The sequence below is a fragment of the Rhynchophorus ferrugineus genome, unplaced genomic scaffold (assembly GCF_030347505.1).
Source record: "Rhynchophorus ferrugineus isolate W39M unplaced genomic scaffold, kcgeb_rfMv2 rfM3, whole genome shotgun sequence".
Classification (NCBI taxonomy): domain Eukaryota; kingdom Metazoa; phylum Arthropoda; class Insecta; order Coleoptera; family Curculionidae; genus Rhynchophorus; species Rhynchophorus ferrugineus.
This window is the reverse complement of record NW_027472582.1, coordinates 55,927,553-55,944,855: the sequence shown is the minus strand read 5'-3', so window position 1 is coordinate 55,944,855 and position 17,303 is coordinate 55,927,553. Positions and strand designations below refer to the sequence as shown.

The window sequence follows — 17,303 nt, the reverse complement described above, 5'->3', positions numbered from 1 at the left end:
CCATCATTCAAACCAAGAAAATGCTTGATAATTACTATGAGGACTGACGATCGGATAATTGAACTACATGAGATTTTGCAAAAATATTATCATAAGTGCAACCAAGTGGCTTCTTCAAAATAGTTCTTTTCAAGCCTCTTCAAAGCGATTTTCAGCTACAATCCGAACGTGTTTAACGCCATAAAACACTAGAGACTAAGAAGCTATCAAAACAGTGGATTTCTTACAGTTAATGTGCACAAAGGAAGGCCATTGTATCTATCAGCCATAAAAGTCGAGGCCTTTCACACGTATTATCTTGAAAAGGGTAAAACCACCACAAGTGAAGAGTATTTTAAGCTTTTGTAAAAATTTGATATTTATTTGAATCGTCGAGGGCAATACACTGGTGTGTGTGTAGTCATCATGGCAAAATCCATACATTTGACTACACAACTGCCACCCTGTCCGGCGCTGCGTGATTCTTAACATATTAAGTGCGACATGAAGCATGAATATAATTTAATTTTCACTAATTTCAATTGAGATTTTCTATAGTCTTTTGTGAATTCACTACTAATTTTGATAATATGTTTTGTTCGCTATAAGTTTCTCTTGGTAAGCATTTGACATATCATTTTATGAGATAAATAAATAATGTCCATAAACTTGTTTTGCGGATTGGAATGTTTCACTGTTAAATATTTTACCATATGCAATCCATCTCATCTTCAGGTTAACATAATGGAAACGCTTCCATTGAAGTTTGTTAAAGTACCATCGTTACGATCCGGAAATGAAATTGAAAAGAATAACTCCAACATTGATCTTGATGCCGTTATTCACAATATAAACGATACATCAGCTGTCGTTACCTTTAAACCGGATATTGTAAAACAGAAACTATTGGCGAGTAGCTTAGGTGGCAAAGAAGAAGATGGTATTAGTGGCCAGATGGTTGTTCAGTATGATGTGGCTAGGAATGTAGCAGGTGGTGAGGTATATAGTTTTATATATTTATATTACATTACATATATATGCATATCTATATTTATTTATTTGTTTTACTAGGTTCTTGTTGATGGTGGCTATTTTGTGCATTTCTTCTCACCAGAAGAACTAGCTCCTTTAAAGAAACAAACAGTTTTTATTCTGGATACAAGTGGCAGCATGTCTGGTGAGGGATCTTTAGATGAATATGGTGAAATTAATTTTAGCTGGCATTTATTACAGGTAGAAGAATGAAACAATTAAAAGAAGCCATGAACAGTATTTTGGATGAACTAAATCCGGAAGATACATTTAGCATTGTAGAATTCAACTCAGTGTCGAGAGTTTGGGATATCGAACAAGTCAAGATCACCTACGAAGAGGAGTGGATTTATAGCTTTTTATCTGAGACCGAAAAACCAAGAAATCTAGTAAGTAACATAAATCAAATATGCGACGGCCAAGCTACTATTATTTTAAATTCATTTAAAATAACTGTTGTGCGCTATATGCCTTTAAATATTAATATTTTCGATAGATGAGAAAATGTTAGCTTATTGGTTGTTCCATAACTATCTTGGAATAACTTTCGTGATATTTTTTAAAATACACACTTCTTGAAATAATTATAATTCCTAAATATACTTGAATTAGAAAGGTAGGCACATTTTTTTTCAATCAAGCACTTTCTGCAGATAAGCTATTATAAAAGAAATACCCCTGAGTATGCACCGGATGGAAAGACCAAAAATATTGTGTTTAGAAATGCACTCCAATAAACAGATTATACAACCAAACATATACTTTTTTATTCTACATAGCGTGCTAGGCATAGTTAACATAATAAAAACTTATTGCTTTTTAACTCAAAACAGATTTATTTAAATACGGAAGAAGTTTATTGAAATTACTGAAAACAAATCAGCAAACTAAAACTCATTATTTTAGTATTTTTGGCCATTAACGGCCGTTTGTTGAATTAAAAACTATAAATCAGAAATGAGTAAAGATAGATCTGTTTCACGTCTTGGTGTCCAATACTAATATATATGCTATAATAAGCTTTCTAAGCCATATATTAGTCTAGCCACAATCCTTGTTCGTCGCTTGTATTATCAATATTTATGGGAAAAAATCAAGATATGAATGCCGAACATTCAATATTTGATCTTCTATGTATATTTATAGTATATTTCAAGTAAGACAGAATATGTTATACATTAATACTTGTTCAGCCATTAGTTATTTGATAAATATCCTTAAATTTTATTTCGAGCATCTTGAATAATTTACTAATTTGAATACTTTTTGCGATATAGACTATTTTACCTCCATCGGTCAAAGCCTCAGAAAACAACATAAAAAATGCTAAGGAAGTTCTGAAAAGTTTCGAAGCTCATGGTGCTACGGATATTGATACAGCGTTGAGAATTGGCTTGAAGATTGTTGAAAAAAATCCCAATCCACAACTTAACCAACCCATAATTATTTTCCTGACTGATGGTGAACCGACACTAGGGACTTTGGACATAGAATATATCATATCAAGGGTAAGAAAATATGTTTATTTATATCACGGGAATTTATTTAATACCTATACAAATTATAATTTATATGGAGATGGAAATGGATTGTTATCTAAATAATTATATTTCAAGAATAAGGAGTGGCAATTTGTTGAATTCAGTGGCGCATTGCCGGTACTACTCATATGATTGTATTTTAATTGTTTTGGTTCCATTTTTCGGTCAACCTTCTTTGTTCAAGATTGGCTTTATTCATAAACATAATCTACAGCAAGAGCCACACAACCATTCCAGTGCCGCTCTAAAATTTCAATAGCACTTTTGTAGAACGATTTATCTTTTGCCTTAAAATAGGCTTCAGTTTCGGTGATAACCTCTTCATTCGAGCGAAATTTCTTACCGGTGAGTATTTCTTGAAGTCCGCGAACAGCCAGAAGTCAAATAAGTCACCGGAAGTCAAATAAGGCGAATAAAATAGATGTGGGGGCAATTCGAAGTTCAGTTCATGTAGTTTAGCCATTACTTTAATTGACACGGTGCGTTGTCTTGATGAAACAATTTTTTTTTTCATATACGTTCATTTCTTTGTAATTTAGGTCTTCAAACGCTCCAATAATGCTACACAATATTCATTGTTGATGGTATTTCCCTTTTCAAGATATCCGAATATGAATAATACACCACCCAGAACCCAAATACCGTTGCTGTCCACTCATATGATGATCGTTTTGAATCTGGAGTGAAGTCACTGTTCCATGTTTCATCCACTGTCACATATCGACATAAAAATTCTAGTTTGTTACATCAAACACTGTGTGGCCAAACACTATTCAAAATAATCAATACGTTCTCGTTTTTGCAATGTCACTTTTCGATCATTTATAACGATATTCTGTTTTTTTTGTTTTCTGGTGGTTTACGTCATTTGGACGTCTACCGCGTTCTGCATCATCGGGGTCTCTTCGACCACGTTTGCAGTTAGCAAAACAATGTTTTACTATTCTTTCGGATGAAGCGGAGCCCTTATAACACTTTTCAAGGCATTCCTTCGCTAGAACAATATTTTTCCCATTAAGAAGCAGTGTAAAATTAAAACACGAAATTGTTTTTGATCCATTGTTTTGAAAATAATAATTAAGGTAGTAAAAACTCACAAACTTATGAGTAAGGTATCATAAAATATTAAAAGCTGTTTTGAAGGTTAGTACAACAAAATCACCATCCATAGGTTAGGCCCGGGTCTTTTCAGTCTATGTTATATATTGTATGTTATTTGAGTTATAAATGTATTAATATTATTTTCAGATAACGGAACACAATGTCAATAAAGCGCCTATATTCTCTCTATCTTTTGGCGAAGATGCCGATAGAAATTTCCTTCAAAAGCTTTCATTGAATAATCAAGGATTCGCCAGGCATATTTACGAAGCTGCAGACGCTCATCTACAGCTGGAGAACTTCTATCGGCAGATTTCGTCGCCACTATTGACTAATATCACGTTCAGATACGTGGATAATGTTGAAAACGTGACCAAAAGTTCATTTCCAATAGTGTTCAAAGGAAGTGAATTGTATGTAGCAGGAGTTACTGGTACGTTCAATTAATAGTTACGGGTAAGTTTTAACAATCTGCAATATAAAATATAATTTAATGCTTAGTCCACTCTATCATAAAAAATCATATAAATGTCAATCAATTGAAACTAGCTAACTAGAAATAGATTTATAAATCAGTGATATAAGAACGTCATAAAATATAAATTATTTTAGCATTACGGTATATATAATGAATATATTACGAAATACTTATACGATAGTTTAATAATAACCACCATAGTTTATATGTTTGAGCTTTGTTATTTTATTTACGGTTTCTAAACCTCCTGGAGGCTCAATGTAACTAATTAATAACTATATATTTAAGGTATGTACTTTATTTTCATTAGAGAACATATTCATGCTTATGTTTAGTTCCTGTCTGCTTGGTTGCTGTGTTTTATTGTCACACAATGCATTTTTATGCGCATAAATTTCTAACACTCTACAATACATCATCTACAGTTTCCTATAGTATATATATACTCACCTTGGTATTGTCTGTATTGAATCACAATCCCACATCCAGAAAGTTTCATTTAGTCACTGCCACATTTTGAGCCACTATTCAAGTCAATGATTAATTATATTGTTAATTTCCAATATCATCACAATTCCATTTATATCAGATGGAGTACATCCAAACCGGAGGATGTTATTGTGGGCAATACTTTCCACATATCTACAGTAGTAATGCTTTGCCACATATCATAACAATTCGATTTGACTGAATATGAAGTGGAGAATAAAACTCTATCGCAATATAATTCAGCCATCTGATCTACTGTAAATCTTTCTTCAAGCCCATTTATAAAAAAGTAAATCACCTGAAGTACAACTAAACCTTCCATTAATATTTACCAAATAACAATTTCTAATACTTCATTCTTTAACACGGTATCTTCAGATCACAACTTATGTTTTGGAAGCCAATCCCTAATTACAGCTTTTGTCGACTACTTGTTGGAATATTTTTAGATCTAGATTCAGGAATAATATATCTGCAATGATTTATTAAAAAAATATTATTATTTGCAAAACCTAATCAAATACTATTATAACTATTCCCTTTTTCCACCAAATTTTATTTATTTTACATTGTTTTTACGGTCAGATCATTGTGAATTATAGCATTTTGAGTGAAGCAACTTTTGTTATTGTGAAAAAGATTGACAAAAAGAATTTCGCGTGTTGATAAAAAATTAGTTTTTGAAGGGAAAAAATTACAGATGAAGCAAAAACTTGGCTTGATGCCAAGGTTCCGGACACTGCCCCAGGAAAATCAACCATCAACGATTGGTATGATAAGTTTAGACGAGGTTAAATCAGTACTGAAGGCGGTGAACGCAGTGGACGCCCAAAGAGGTTGTTACCGACGAAAACATTTAAAAAATCCACAAAATGATTTCGAATGACCGTATATTGAAATTGAATGAAATAGCACACGGAGACGGAGGGAGTTAATGATTCGGAACATTGTTTAAATATGATCAAGCGTAATAAACCCGAGTCTTTGTTTCGATATGTGACAATGAATGAAATATGGCTCCATCATTTCAGTTTGAAGTCCAATCGACAGTCATCCGAGTGGAATTCACACGATGAGCCCGCTTCAAAGCGTGGGAAAATGCAATAGTCGGCTGGCAACGTTATGGCGTCTATATTTTGGGATGGGCATGGAATCATTTTCATTGACTACCTTGAAAAAGGAAGGACCACCAACAGGAACTATTACATAGCGTTATTGGACCGTTTGAAGGACGAAATCGCCGAAAAACGGCCGCATTTCAAGAAAAAGAAAGTGTTGTTTGACCAAGACAATGCACCGTGTCACAAGTCAGTGAAACAATGTATTCTCCAGATCTAGCCCCCAGCGATTATTTTCTGTTCTCAGATCTCAAAAGAATGCTTGGTGGGAAAAAAATTTGGTGGAATGAAGAGGAGATCGATGAAACTGAGGCCTATTTTGAAGCAAAGGACAAATCATACTACAAAAATGGTATCGAAAAGTTGGAGGATCGCTATAATCAGTTTATCGCCCTTGAAGAGAATTATGTTGAATAAAAAAAACTAATTTTGCCAAAAAAAAATGTTTTGCTATGGTAGGCCGGGGACCGCATTTTACTGGTAGGAACAGATCTCCATTACCTTTTTGCGAATGCGAAATGCGAATGAGTTAAGAATGATGGAGGATGGGGGCTTTAAGTTATTTTTCAAACATGCTTATTGAAGGACGTATATTTGTAAATTCATGAAGAAAATCCAAACTATCTTGTTTAAGTAAGTGTATATATTTATTCAGATACTTATTAAACACATTTTTCTTTAACGAAATAAACCACGCAAAGTAGTTATTAAATTTTTAGTTAGATTAACAAATGTGTTTTAGTTGGGTAATAAAATTTTCCACTACCTAAATACTGAATAGTGTGTATTGAAATTACGGTTAGTTAAGGATCTATTATTTTAGTTAATATATGGAATAAAAATGGGGATTATAAAATAATTATAAAATGGGATTAATTTCTGATATTAAAAAATAAATATCTAGATTGCTATTAATATGAATAAACTTACCTCTTAGTGATAAACTTACAAAAACAAAATGTGCGTTAATGATTTTACATTCATTTTCTACTTAATTATCATCACATTTCTCAACAGAATAATTATATTAATGTATATCTATATTATCCGGGTACACAACACTTCCTAGACACAGGACGAATTATCCTTATATTGTATCACCGACTGATACTATACCTCCAATGGACTATTTTTTTATTAATTACATATTACCTTAGATCTGCTTAGTGCAAGCTTAATTTACAAATTAATTTATTACTACTGTTATGTTGTACTTGCATACGGGATTAATACATTAGTATGTATTTTCTAAATTAAATAAAACTAATGCACTTAAGCTAAAGTTAAGAATATACTTTATCCTAAACAAGTTTGTGTGGTTTGGTACGCTTCAATCTTCTGATTTTCTTGGTGTTGTCCAGTAGCTGTATCGCCTGGACGTTGCTATAATTTAGCGACCTTATTTTATATTTTAAGGCGAAATTTGGGATTAATTCGGGTGTCCATTTGGTTTTGAGGTTATCGTGCAGCTCTTTGTTAGTTACATAATAATGAACATTGGTAATTAATCGTAGAACTTTGTTTTGGGTGCGTTGGGTTATTAATTGGTTTCATATTTTAGTAAAACCGCATATTTGCACCCCATAGGTCCAAATTGGCCATATGATTGACTGACCAATATCTTTGATTTTATTTCAAGTTGAGAATCTTGTAACAGTACAGTTGCTTGACTTGTACAGTTGAGTCTAATCTGCTCTGCTTTTTGTCTAATAATTTTATCACGAAACCGTATAAAGAAACTATATACACTCTTCTCTGCGTAAGACACTCTGAAAATGGCGACTAAAATAAAAACAAAAGGCACCTTAAAAACTAAATGAACCAATCAAATTCCTTTACAGCTGAAAAAATTAATAAGTTCAAAGTAGTGACATTTAGATTTGGACGTCGCGAAACAACTATCCAACATTACCTGCAGTTGTTTGCCTATTTTGAATAATTATTTATATTTTTATAATTCTATTATTCCTTAGATCCAGGTTTCGAACCTCCACAGGTCGAAGGGTGGAGTGTACACGGACCAATAACGCTGAAACCAAAGGTATATCGGGCTGCTAGCGACTTGGAAAGGTTATGGGCTTATTTGACGGTGCAACAAATTCTGGAACAACGTGAACTTATGAAAGATAAAACTCCTGCAACGAGAGATGCTTTAGCGTACATTGTTTTTACTTAAGGTTAAACGTACAATATAGTCATTTGTTTTATTTTGTAGACTTGCTCTGAAATATTCATTCGTCACCGCTGTAACTTCTTTAGTGGTAGTTAAACCAAACTCTACTTCTGCTGTTGAAACAGAAGATGCTTCTACAGATGGTAAGCAGAAATTGAAATATTAAATATAAAAAAAAAACATTTATTAAAATATTGTTGTTACACTTATATTATGTTGAGTTAATTTTTATATCTAAAATTTACTATGGTATACATTATTTATGAATAGATAGCGATAGTTGTTAAACCTTAAAACTTCTGTTAAACTCTTTGTGTTTCTACCACGATGGTTTTCAAACATTATAGTGATTTTATGTTCATCCTATGTACTTTTCTTGTAACTTCATATTTTTGATCAAATCCTATTTGAATCCTTAGTGAAACATCTCTAATATCATCTATAACAATATCAGTACCTATAACTCTTTTATAGATTCTTATTAAATCCACATTTTTACAAATTATGTTTTTTTTATGAAAATGACACAAATATTAGTATACTCTATAAATCTGTGTTATAACCTTAACCTTATTGAGGTCATAATAACCACATTTGTGTTAATACTAATACATTTTACAGTAACAATAATATGAATTGAGCGATATTGATTAAAAGTAGATCCATTTTTATATTATTTTGTATTTATTTATCTTTATTTCCGTAGAGTTTCTCGACGCCTTTACTGCTGATCTACCCATCAATGCTGCTCATGGTAAATATATACACTAGTTAGAATAAATAATCAAATTTTGATATTGACAATATTGATTCAAGTTTGGCAATTTTAGTATTAAAGGTACGTTTAATTCTGGACAAGAAAAGCATTGAAGAAAATAGTTTGATCAATCTTATTATTAAGAAAAAATATGTGACAATAAAATCAACAAACCTGGTTTATTTTTTTTATCTGAATTATTAAGACAATTTATTAAAATTATTTGTAGTTACGGTTAGTAAAAAATAGTTTGATCAATCTTATTGTTAAAAAAAAATATATGACAATAAAATCAACAAACGTGGTTTATTTTTTTATCTGAATTATTAAGACATTTTATTAAAATTATTTGTATTTTATATAGGTAGTTACGGCAGTTATCCATATCCAGGTAATATATATTAATAAGATAATATTTTTATAATATAAATGAATTTTTTATTTTAGCACCTGCACATGCATTTCCTATCCCTTTGTCTGGTATGTCTTAGCAAATTTTTATTGTAAATTTTAATATATATATATATATATATATATATATATATATATATATATATATATATATATATATAGCTTTAAGATTATTATTAATAATTATTAACTGAAAAATCCCCGGTTTAGTATGAATTTTACATGATTCTCTGTAATTATCTTTTGAAATAATTTATTTAGTAACGATATTTATTATTGATTAATCCTTAATCTTAATCTTGTTTTAGGTGCAAGTTGCTTTTCTTATACTATAGAGCTACTTAAATCTGTTGTCTGACTATAATCGACTAATCAGTAAAGAAATAACAGATCTACTAATAAAAAAGGAACCAATATTCCCTTACACTATCGTAATTATAATGTATGAAATAAAATTGACAATCGAATTATTTCGATCATACTTGCAGTACTTTGTAATCTATAATGTTTTTTGTCTTTCCTTTATGAGAGAAGACCCAATTTTTTTCGTCACACTGATGATTTATTAACACTTTCGCTGCCGATCTGGGATCAAATACTTACCCTAAAAGTCGACTACGTTTTCTCTGATTACCACATAAAATATTCTTAAGAACAATTTTTAAAGTGAGTTTAGACCAGATTTTAATATTTTTTGAGAAATTCTTTTTGTCACACGTCTGAGCGTCATCGACACTGAGGTCAATTTTTATTGGCGATGGCTGCATAACGTGCGAGCGCGTGGCGAATTCAAATAGACAGAATATGTGTCATATGATGTACAGCATACAGGTGTTATATGATGTACAACATTGTGAAAGTATACTAATTTTAGAATTAGCACTTTTCATTCTGGAGAAAAAGATTATGAAGAAGATGATTTGATCGATCATATTTTTAAAAGAAAATAAATATATGACTACAAATATAACAAACTTGCATTACTTTTTAATATCTGTATTATCAAGACAATATATTAAAACTATTTTTATTTTTTATAGGCAGTCACGGTGGTTTTTCACATTTAGGTAATGTATCTTAATAAGGTAATATTTTCATAATATAAATATATTTTTTATTCTAGCACCTGCAATTCCTATCTATTCATATGGTAAGTAGTCTCTTATTTATATTTTATTTATGTATACCAAATTAAGAATATTATATATATATATATATATATATATATATATATATATATATATATATATATATATATCTGTAAGATTATTATTAACAGCTCTTAACTGAAAAGTCCCCGGTATTTGATGTGTTACCTTGACATATCTTATTTTGTAAATATATTATTTATTATTGATACCCTTAATCTTGCTTTAAGTGAGATTGAATGCAAAATGAATTTAGGAATTAATTCGTATAATTGGCTACTTCATTTAGATCGGTATGGACTGGATTAACTTAAATGAATGCTATGCATTTGACTTGATAAATAAATGTGTGGGTATAAAGGTATAATATGATTGTGTTTGGTTCTTTTGAGGTTATGGTGGATTACGATTGAGAAATTCGCATTAACTTTGCCTCCAAACGATTTTCTTCTTCGCAGTACCAGAATATTGGGCCGCATATATATATATATATATATATATATATATATATATATATATATATATATATATATATATATATATATTTTTTTTTTTGATTGAGAATTTTGAATATATATATATATATATATATATATATATATATATATATATTGAAAATAGCAGGTATAATGTTGTACAACTTTAGTGATACTTTTTTTCACAAATCAACAATGTAAGTTTTTTTGGGTAAATTATTGAATCGATTAAATTGTAACGTAACAATTAAAACAATGTAATAAGCTGAAATCTGAACAGAATGTCAATGCGTCAATATTTTTGAAGATCTCCCATACTTTGTCTTATTTATTTTATATATGGAGATATTTTATCCCAAATGCATGGCGTTTCTACATAATTTTCTTACTAAATATTTTATCTATGCCAAGGTTTGTATTTTCCCTACAATTACAAACACAATAAAAAAGAATTAGCCAAATATATGCGGTCATTCTGATGTGATAGGCTTACATACATACACCTGATATATACAGAATATTTACTTAATGCAATTATTTCTGAACTAATGAGTATCAGAATATAGTCTAATTAATGTAAAAACGTTCGCCAATTCCTTCAATGATGTTGAAAATCGAAATCTAGTCCTCTCTATGCTCCAAAGCTCCTCATAACTGTCCAATTACATTGAAGTCTGATGAGTGTGTTGGCTATGGAAGTTGTTTGATGGTATCATTGTTTGATAATTGTTTACTAATAGTTAAGTATTGCAGTGTTTGACAATAATATGCTAGTCAGTAAGAAATTCATCTTTGAGAATGTCGATACATTAGTTCGCAGTAATACTGCCAGTGATGTGATGAGAGGACCAGCTGAATACAACAATAGTACTTCCCAAATCATAACGGAATCATACTTAAATCCAGTCCTTTGTAGAAAATATGTTAATTAATTATAATTGTAGAATTTAAATGATGATTCATCGGACCATATCTCATTCTTTTGATCATTAAATGTTCAGGTTTTTTGATCGTTGCACCACTTCTTTCACAGCTTAGCGCTGGATTCTGCTCTAATGGATTTCGAAATTTGTGAAGCTACTAATATACTGTTTTTGTTTAAGCAGTAGTTCTCAAGTGAATGTTGAGTTCTGCTGTTACTTTTCCAGCAGTAATTTTATGTTTCCTGCGCACAATCCTTTATAATGTTGGTTCGTTTTAATGTTTTGTCATGTATCATGTTTATGTATTCTGTCATTATCATGGATACTGTCCTTGGTGAAGCGTTAAACAAATCTGTTAAATTTCACTGATCGATTGTTTTAACCTTCGAACAACATATATACCGAGCAATACGTACGCATCGCATTATTTACACGGAAGCAGTGTTGTCATCATGAAACAAAATGTACTATATTCCAGGTTGTTCATGTTATTTTACCTCTCCTCCCTATATTCAGCAACTGGATTTTTTATATTGTTAGATATAAAAAGAATTATTGTAATTGGCTTACTTGAATTAGTTCCAGCCATATTCTAATAATAATAGTTATAATAATTCCATATTCCAAATTTCGAAATTCTGCTTTTCAACAAATTATGACACTAAGACGGTGAGTGTGGAAGAAAATAAATACAACAATCAAGATTAAAATTCAGCTTCTTCTATACGACTCGGAGACTTTCGCAGTGATACACTGTTACAGACATGTGTAAACTTATTCTCTGAACGTCTCAATCATAAACAAGTTCTTTCCCGTGTTGTCGTCCCAAATTAAGTGTAATAAGATATAAACAAGTATAAATATATATAAAAATATTTTATCCGGTGAGGATATTAATTTTCCTCAAGGAGCTATTCTAATTTATAAATGTTAAAAAATCCATCGAATCGATCGATTTGCTTCAAATTTGCTATGAGCCGTCTTTATACATTCTTCTATTGTACAAAGTAAAGCAATAAATTATGATTTTTACTATTAAAAAAAATCGTAAATGTTAAAAATTAATCAAAAATGGTAACAAATCACGCCATCGAGGTCGAGCCATTTTTAAAAACCTTAACAACTTTTTGGATTTTTATTTTTTTCACTTTTTGTCTCTTTTCTATTATTTAGTAATTAATATGAATTAACATCTCGTAAAAAAATAGATAACAAAATTATTGGTTGTTTACTTCACTTGAAAAAATACCTAAAATTCCTGCCTCCGTACTATAGTTCTTTAAACAATATCATCATTTTTAAACATTCAACAACTTCTATTATAAGATATTAGAAATTATTATTACCTAGTGTAAACATGTACCTTAATTATTTTGACATACATTAGGTTCATTAGGTACGTTAAGCCCGGGACTTTTCACGTTTATTTTAATAAGCTTCTCTGTATTATAATTATTTTATTATAGCGAGACCTACGTATACAGGTGGATTTTCCATGAATAGTAGAAAATTTTCTCGCCTTATAGGTATGTTTTCTTGGGAATTCGATTGCAATGCATGTAACTAGTCTGGTAAAATATCGGCAACTAACAATTTAAACATAATGAGGTTATTTAAGAACAGATATATGATTCTAAAGAATTACACAAGGTTAATGTAGGATTAGAGTTATGTTTCAAAAACTTTCAAGGTTTATCATTTTAACAACTAAATAATAAGCTTAAATATATTGAGATAGTCTTACAGATAGATGAACGAGTGATTCTAAATAATTCATGGTAAATTGCTTTCCATTATCACCACTTATGAAGCCTCGCCCATTCCAAGTTTACGCTTTTTGATATTTCAACAGGTTTAAAAAGATTTGTAGTCAATGCCTATCTCCATACCAATATCAGCACTGCTGATATGCCAATATTTTTCTGAATATAATCTATGATTCCTTAAGATGTGAGAGCGAATGAAAATGCCTTGTATTGATCAAAAATTATTTTACTGCTTTTATTGTGATAGTTTAAAGGTTTAGAGAACACTTTTTTGTTTGAGGTCGGACTGGCTTTCGTAGTCATACTATATGGATTACATATTTTTTATTCACTTATTATTCCCTTTTATGTAGAAAACTTTCCAATATTCCAAACAATTTAATAGTGACATAGTTTATCTAATTCAAAATATATTAAATAACCTATAATTTTATTTATATAACCTACTCTATTAGAAAAAATAAATAATACACTTTGAATAATTATTGAGTACTCATTAATAAGTACTCATTAGTAATGTGTACATTGATAAGTATACAAACTTAAAACACTAAAATGTTAATTAATTAATAATTTATTATATATATATATATATATATATATATATATATATATATATATATATATATATATATATATATATATAATAAATAATTATATATAATAAATATATATAATAAATAATTTAAATATCAAATAAATAAATAAATAAAGTACATCCATCTAGTGCATCTATTATCTCGTTCCTGTGCGACGTAAGTGATTTGAGATTCTGTTTCTGACTCTGAATATCTAAATTGCGTAAGTAAGGCTTTTCGTTCAGAGTAATAATAAGCAACGATTTAAAATGTGTTAAAACAAACAAAACACCAAAACGTTTGCCGGTTTATAACCTGTAATTATAATTAAAACTTTAGAGGTTTGACAACTAGGCGAATTTGGTACGCTGATTCGGATACATATTCAAAAATATCGAGGCAGCATTGTATTTCTCTTTAGTTGGAATAAAATTAGAAGGACAGTCACATTATTATCAGATATTAAAACGAATTTACAAATTGCGATACATTCGGCATTGTGATAAAGTGAGTTCACTGTTATTTTGAATCGACTATATATACATTTGGTCACATGTGCAACGTGCAATGTGCACGATGCAACGTTAAAAAGGGCTATTTTGTTGCAAAATTTGGGCTCATTCATAGTAGTATTTAACAATGTTCAAAGGGTTTATTTGGTTTCAAAATTTGGGTTCATTTTACTTTTAGATTATTCATATTTGTTTTGAATTTTGTATCAGAGTAATATTCGTAGTAATATTTATTTACTACAAACGTGTATTGCATGATATGCATGCTGTTTTGTATACAAATAACTGCAGGTTGCTTATGTTTATCTAGAGCTGCAACTGTGGTAGGAGATTTCAACAATTATTTTAAAATATTGAGATTCACTTGCTAACTTTATTTTTAGCTCCTACGTATCCCACAACACCTAGGCCATTTTGGACGACTCCAAGAACATCATGGCTTCAAGATATATTGGCCAATAACAAGACTATAACAATAGACAATCGTAAGTTATATATAATATGTTAATTTGATATAGTTTTACTACATAATTAGATTAATATAGATAAATAGAATAAAATTTTACTCTTATAACTGTTTTCCGTATCTCAATTTGTTGCATTTTATTTATTTACACTTAGCAGTTTTGTTGCTTACTTATATGAAAAAAGTAAGTTTGATAAAGGAAGTTTCGTGAAGGCGATTTTGAGTTACCAATTATGTCAGATTACAGTATTATTATGTATTAATTAACGCTTGATAGATTCGTAGAAGTGCCTCATTTATTGGTACTTTCTTCTATATTTCCTGCCTTAGGGAGTTTCTATAGATCTGCACTTCCTCATAACCAGCCAAACCCAAGAAAATGAAGAAAGCAATCATTGTTCCTATATTGAAAAGATGTTACTTGTCAATTGTCAGAAAGATTGTCGCTCAAAGAGCTCGTTAAGAGATAAGCTGAACAGAGTAGCCGGGATTTTCGCACACCACTATAGAGAAGTACTAGATATAGAAAGCGTGAGCTTGTCGTTTTTATTGATTTTCGTTGGGGTTTCGACTGTATGCGCTGGATTTCAGCTTCGGCAGCTTTAAAAGTTGAAAATGTTAATCTAAAAATTATTAAACTTCTTGAGGCATGTTGATAGTTTCATTAGTTCTGTGTGTTTATACATACTGATTTGAGGTGACGCTCTCCAAAGAGATGCCTCACCATTGTTTTTTGACATATTAACGAATGGGTTTAAAACTAGACGTGACTTTTAATGTGACTTTTAATATAAACTCCTTGACCGATCTGATATTCGCTGACACAAATATTAAAATGTCTAGAATGTTTCATAATATAGTTCGCAGATCGAAGCCTGCAGAAATTTGTTATGTTTGATTTATTTACGACAACACAAAAATACTTGAAATACATATACATTAATTAGGGATATTTAGATAAGCTAATTCCTTATATATCGATTCTACAAGAGTGTGAAACCATAACTTCAGTTAAGTGTAACTTAAGTGTGAAACGAGGCATGTTTGGGACTGAACAACATTTAAGTTAGGAGAGTATGGATAGCGTAGACCCAAAACGCCATTTCATACCCTTAAGGAGACCCGATAGTGAAAATAATCAAATGTATGTCGAGGAGCGTATTGACTTTATTATACTTTATTATAATTATAAACAGCCTTCAGAATCTTCAAACAAATCATACAGTCTTCATAAAACAGAACATTAATACAGAACGTTAAATACTTGGTCAACGGAGTGCACAGTTGGTGCCACTTTCACAGTGTGAAGGTTGTCGTCACTAATCGTTTATACAAATCTAGTATTTGTAATCAATAAGTTTTACTATTAATAAAGCTTTGCCTTTTTGCTCTGCCAGTTTCTCTCTTAATATCGGGAGGAAAAAAGACGGAAAGATTGAATAATGAAGAAGATTTAAGACAAATATTTACAAAGAAGATTGAAATACGCTTCTTCCAAACGCTTATTTTACCATTTCTGTTGTATGGCTCCAAGATTTGGATGCTGTTAGGTTTTGGTATTTTAAAAGCGATGCTTAAGGAATTCTATTCTATTCTACTTGTTACTTGTTGTCATCTCTTAAATCATATTAGAATTGAAGTCATCTGGTTAGGATGTGATACTCAGTATAGGCTTAACTATACGCATAACGACGATATAACGTCGGTAACTAACGAATAACGAATTCAGAGACAGATTACATTATTTTAATTGTTTGGTTTTCAGTTTGCACATCCCTTTGGGAATGTAAACGAATTTCTTACAGAAGAAGGCGAAAACAACCCTTTAGAATCGAAAACGCAATGGACATCCTTTATCGTCTTAATCGAGGAATCGTTACTCATTAGTTGCTTGATAAGTTACCGTCTTTTCTCGAAAACACACTTGTTTTTAAGGTTTATTTTGATGGAGTCTCATCGGTACATGTCGATGTACCAACTAATGTGCTATAAATTTCTTTTGAGAATTTTATGCTAATATTAGGATTGCAATACTTTATTATAAAACTTACATTTTCATATCTATTTTAGAGACCTATTTGCTGGGACTGAACGAAACTCTCGGAGCAGGCCAGAGCTGTGCTAATTCTATGAATAAAATGGATGGCCAGTGCAAGTTAATTCATGAATGTAAAATAATGCATAGCTGCCTAAACGATTTCAATAGTTACAAGCAATATTTCTGCAATCAAAGAAGGTATGAGATTACACACATTTAAAATATTAGGTGTATGGTTTAGTGTTTACAGATTTTTTCTTCATATTTATGAGTTACATATGCGCGACATTTTACAAAACACCAAATGACAAATATGC

The 17,303-nt window shown here is 30.5% G+C and overlaps 1 protein-coding gene across 13 annotated transcripts in view; it reads left to right on the top strand.

The window, feature by feature from the left end:
- The window catches only part of LOC143194215 (inter-alpha-trypsin inhibitor heavy chain H4), a 30,161-nt gene that overhangs the window by 10,179 nt on the left and 2,679 nt on the right, over positions 1–17,303 (top strand). For 3 of the 13 annotated variants that reach the window (XR_013005254.1, XR_013005255.1, XM_076400814.1), the window contains exons 5-19: positions 715–978; positions 1,051–1,156; positions 1,213–1,400; positions 2,289–2,519; positions 3,801–4,086; positions 7,712–7,895; positions 7,954–8,054; positions 8,618–8,665; positions 9,033–9,059; positions 9,116–9,148; positions 10,120–10,146; positions 10,203–10,229; positions 13,093–13,152; positions 14,866–14,967; positions 17,019–17,184. Coding sequence is in view for 4 of the 13 variants with exons in the window: in XM_076400814.1 (XP_076256929.1) it covers positions 715–978; positions 1,051–1,156; positions 1,213–1,400; positions 2,289–2,519; positions 3,801–4,086; positions 7,712–7,895; positions 7,954–8,054; positions 8,618–8,665; positions 9,033–9,059; positions 9,116–9,148; positions 10,120–10,146; positions 10,203–10,229; positions 13,093–13,152; positions 14,866–14,967; positions 17,019–17,184 (1,850 nt within the window). In the remaining 9 variants the exon portion in view is untranslated. Of the gene's footprint in view, positions 1–714; positions 979–1,050; positions 1,157–1,212; positions 1,401–2,288; positions 2,520–3,800; positions 4,087–7,711; positions 7,896–7,953; positions 8,055–8,617; positions 8,666–9,032; positions 9,060–9,115; positions 9,172–10,119; positions 10,165–10,202; positions 10,230–13,062; positions 13,153–14,840; positions 14,968–17,018; positions 17,185–17,303 lie in introns of all 13 variants that reach the window. The other 10 variants (XR_013005258.1, XR_013005259.1, XR_013005257.1 and 7 more) reach the window with 6 other exon arrangements.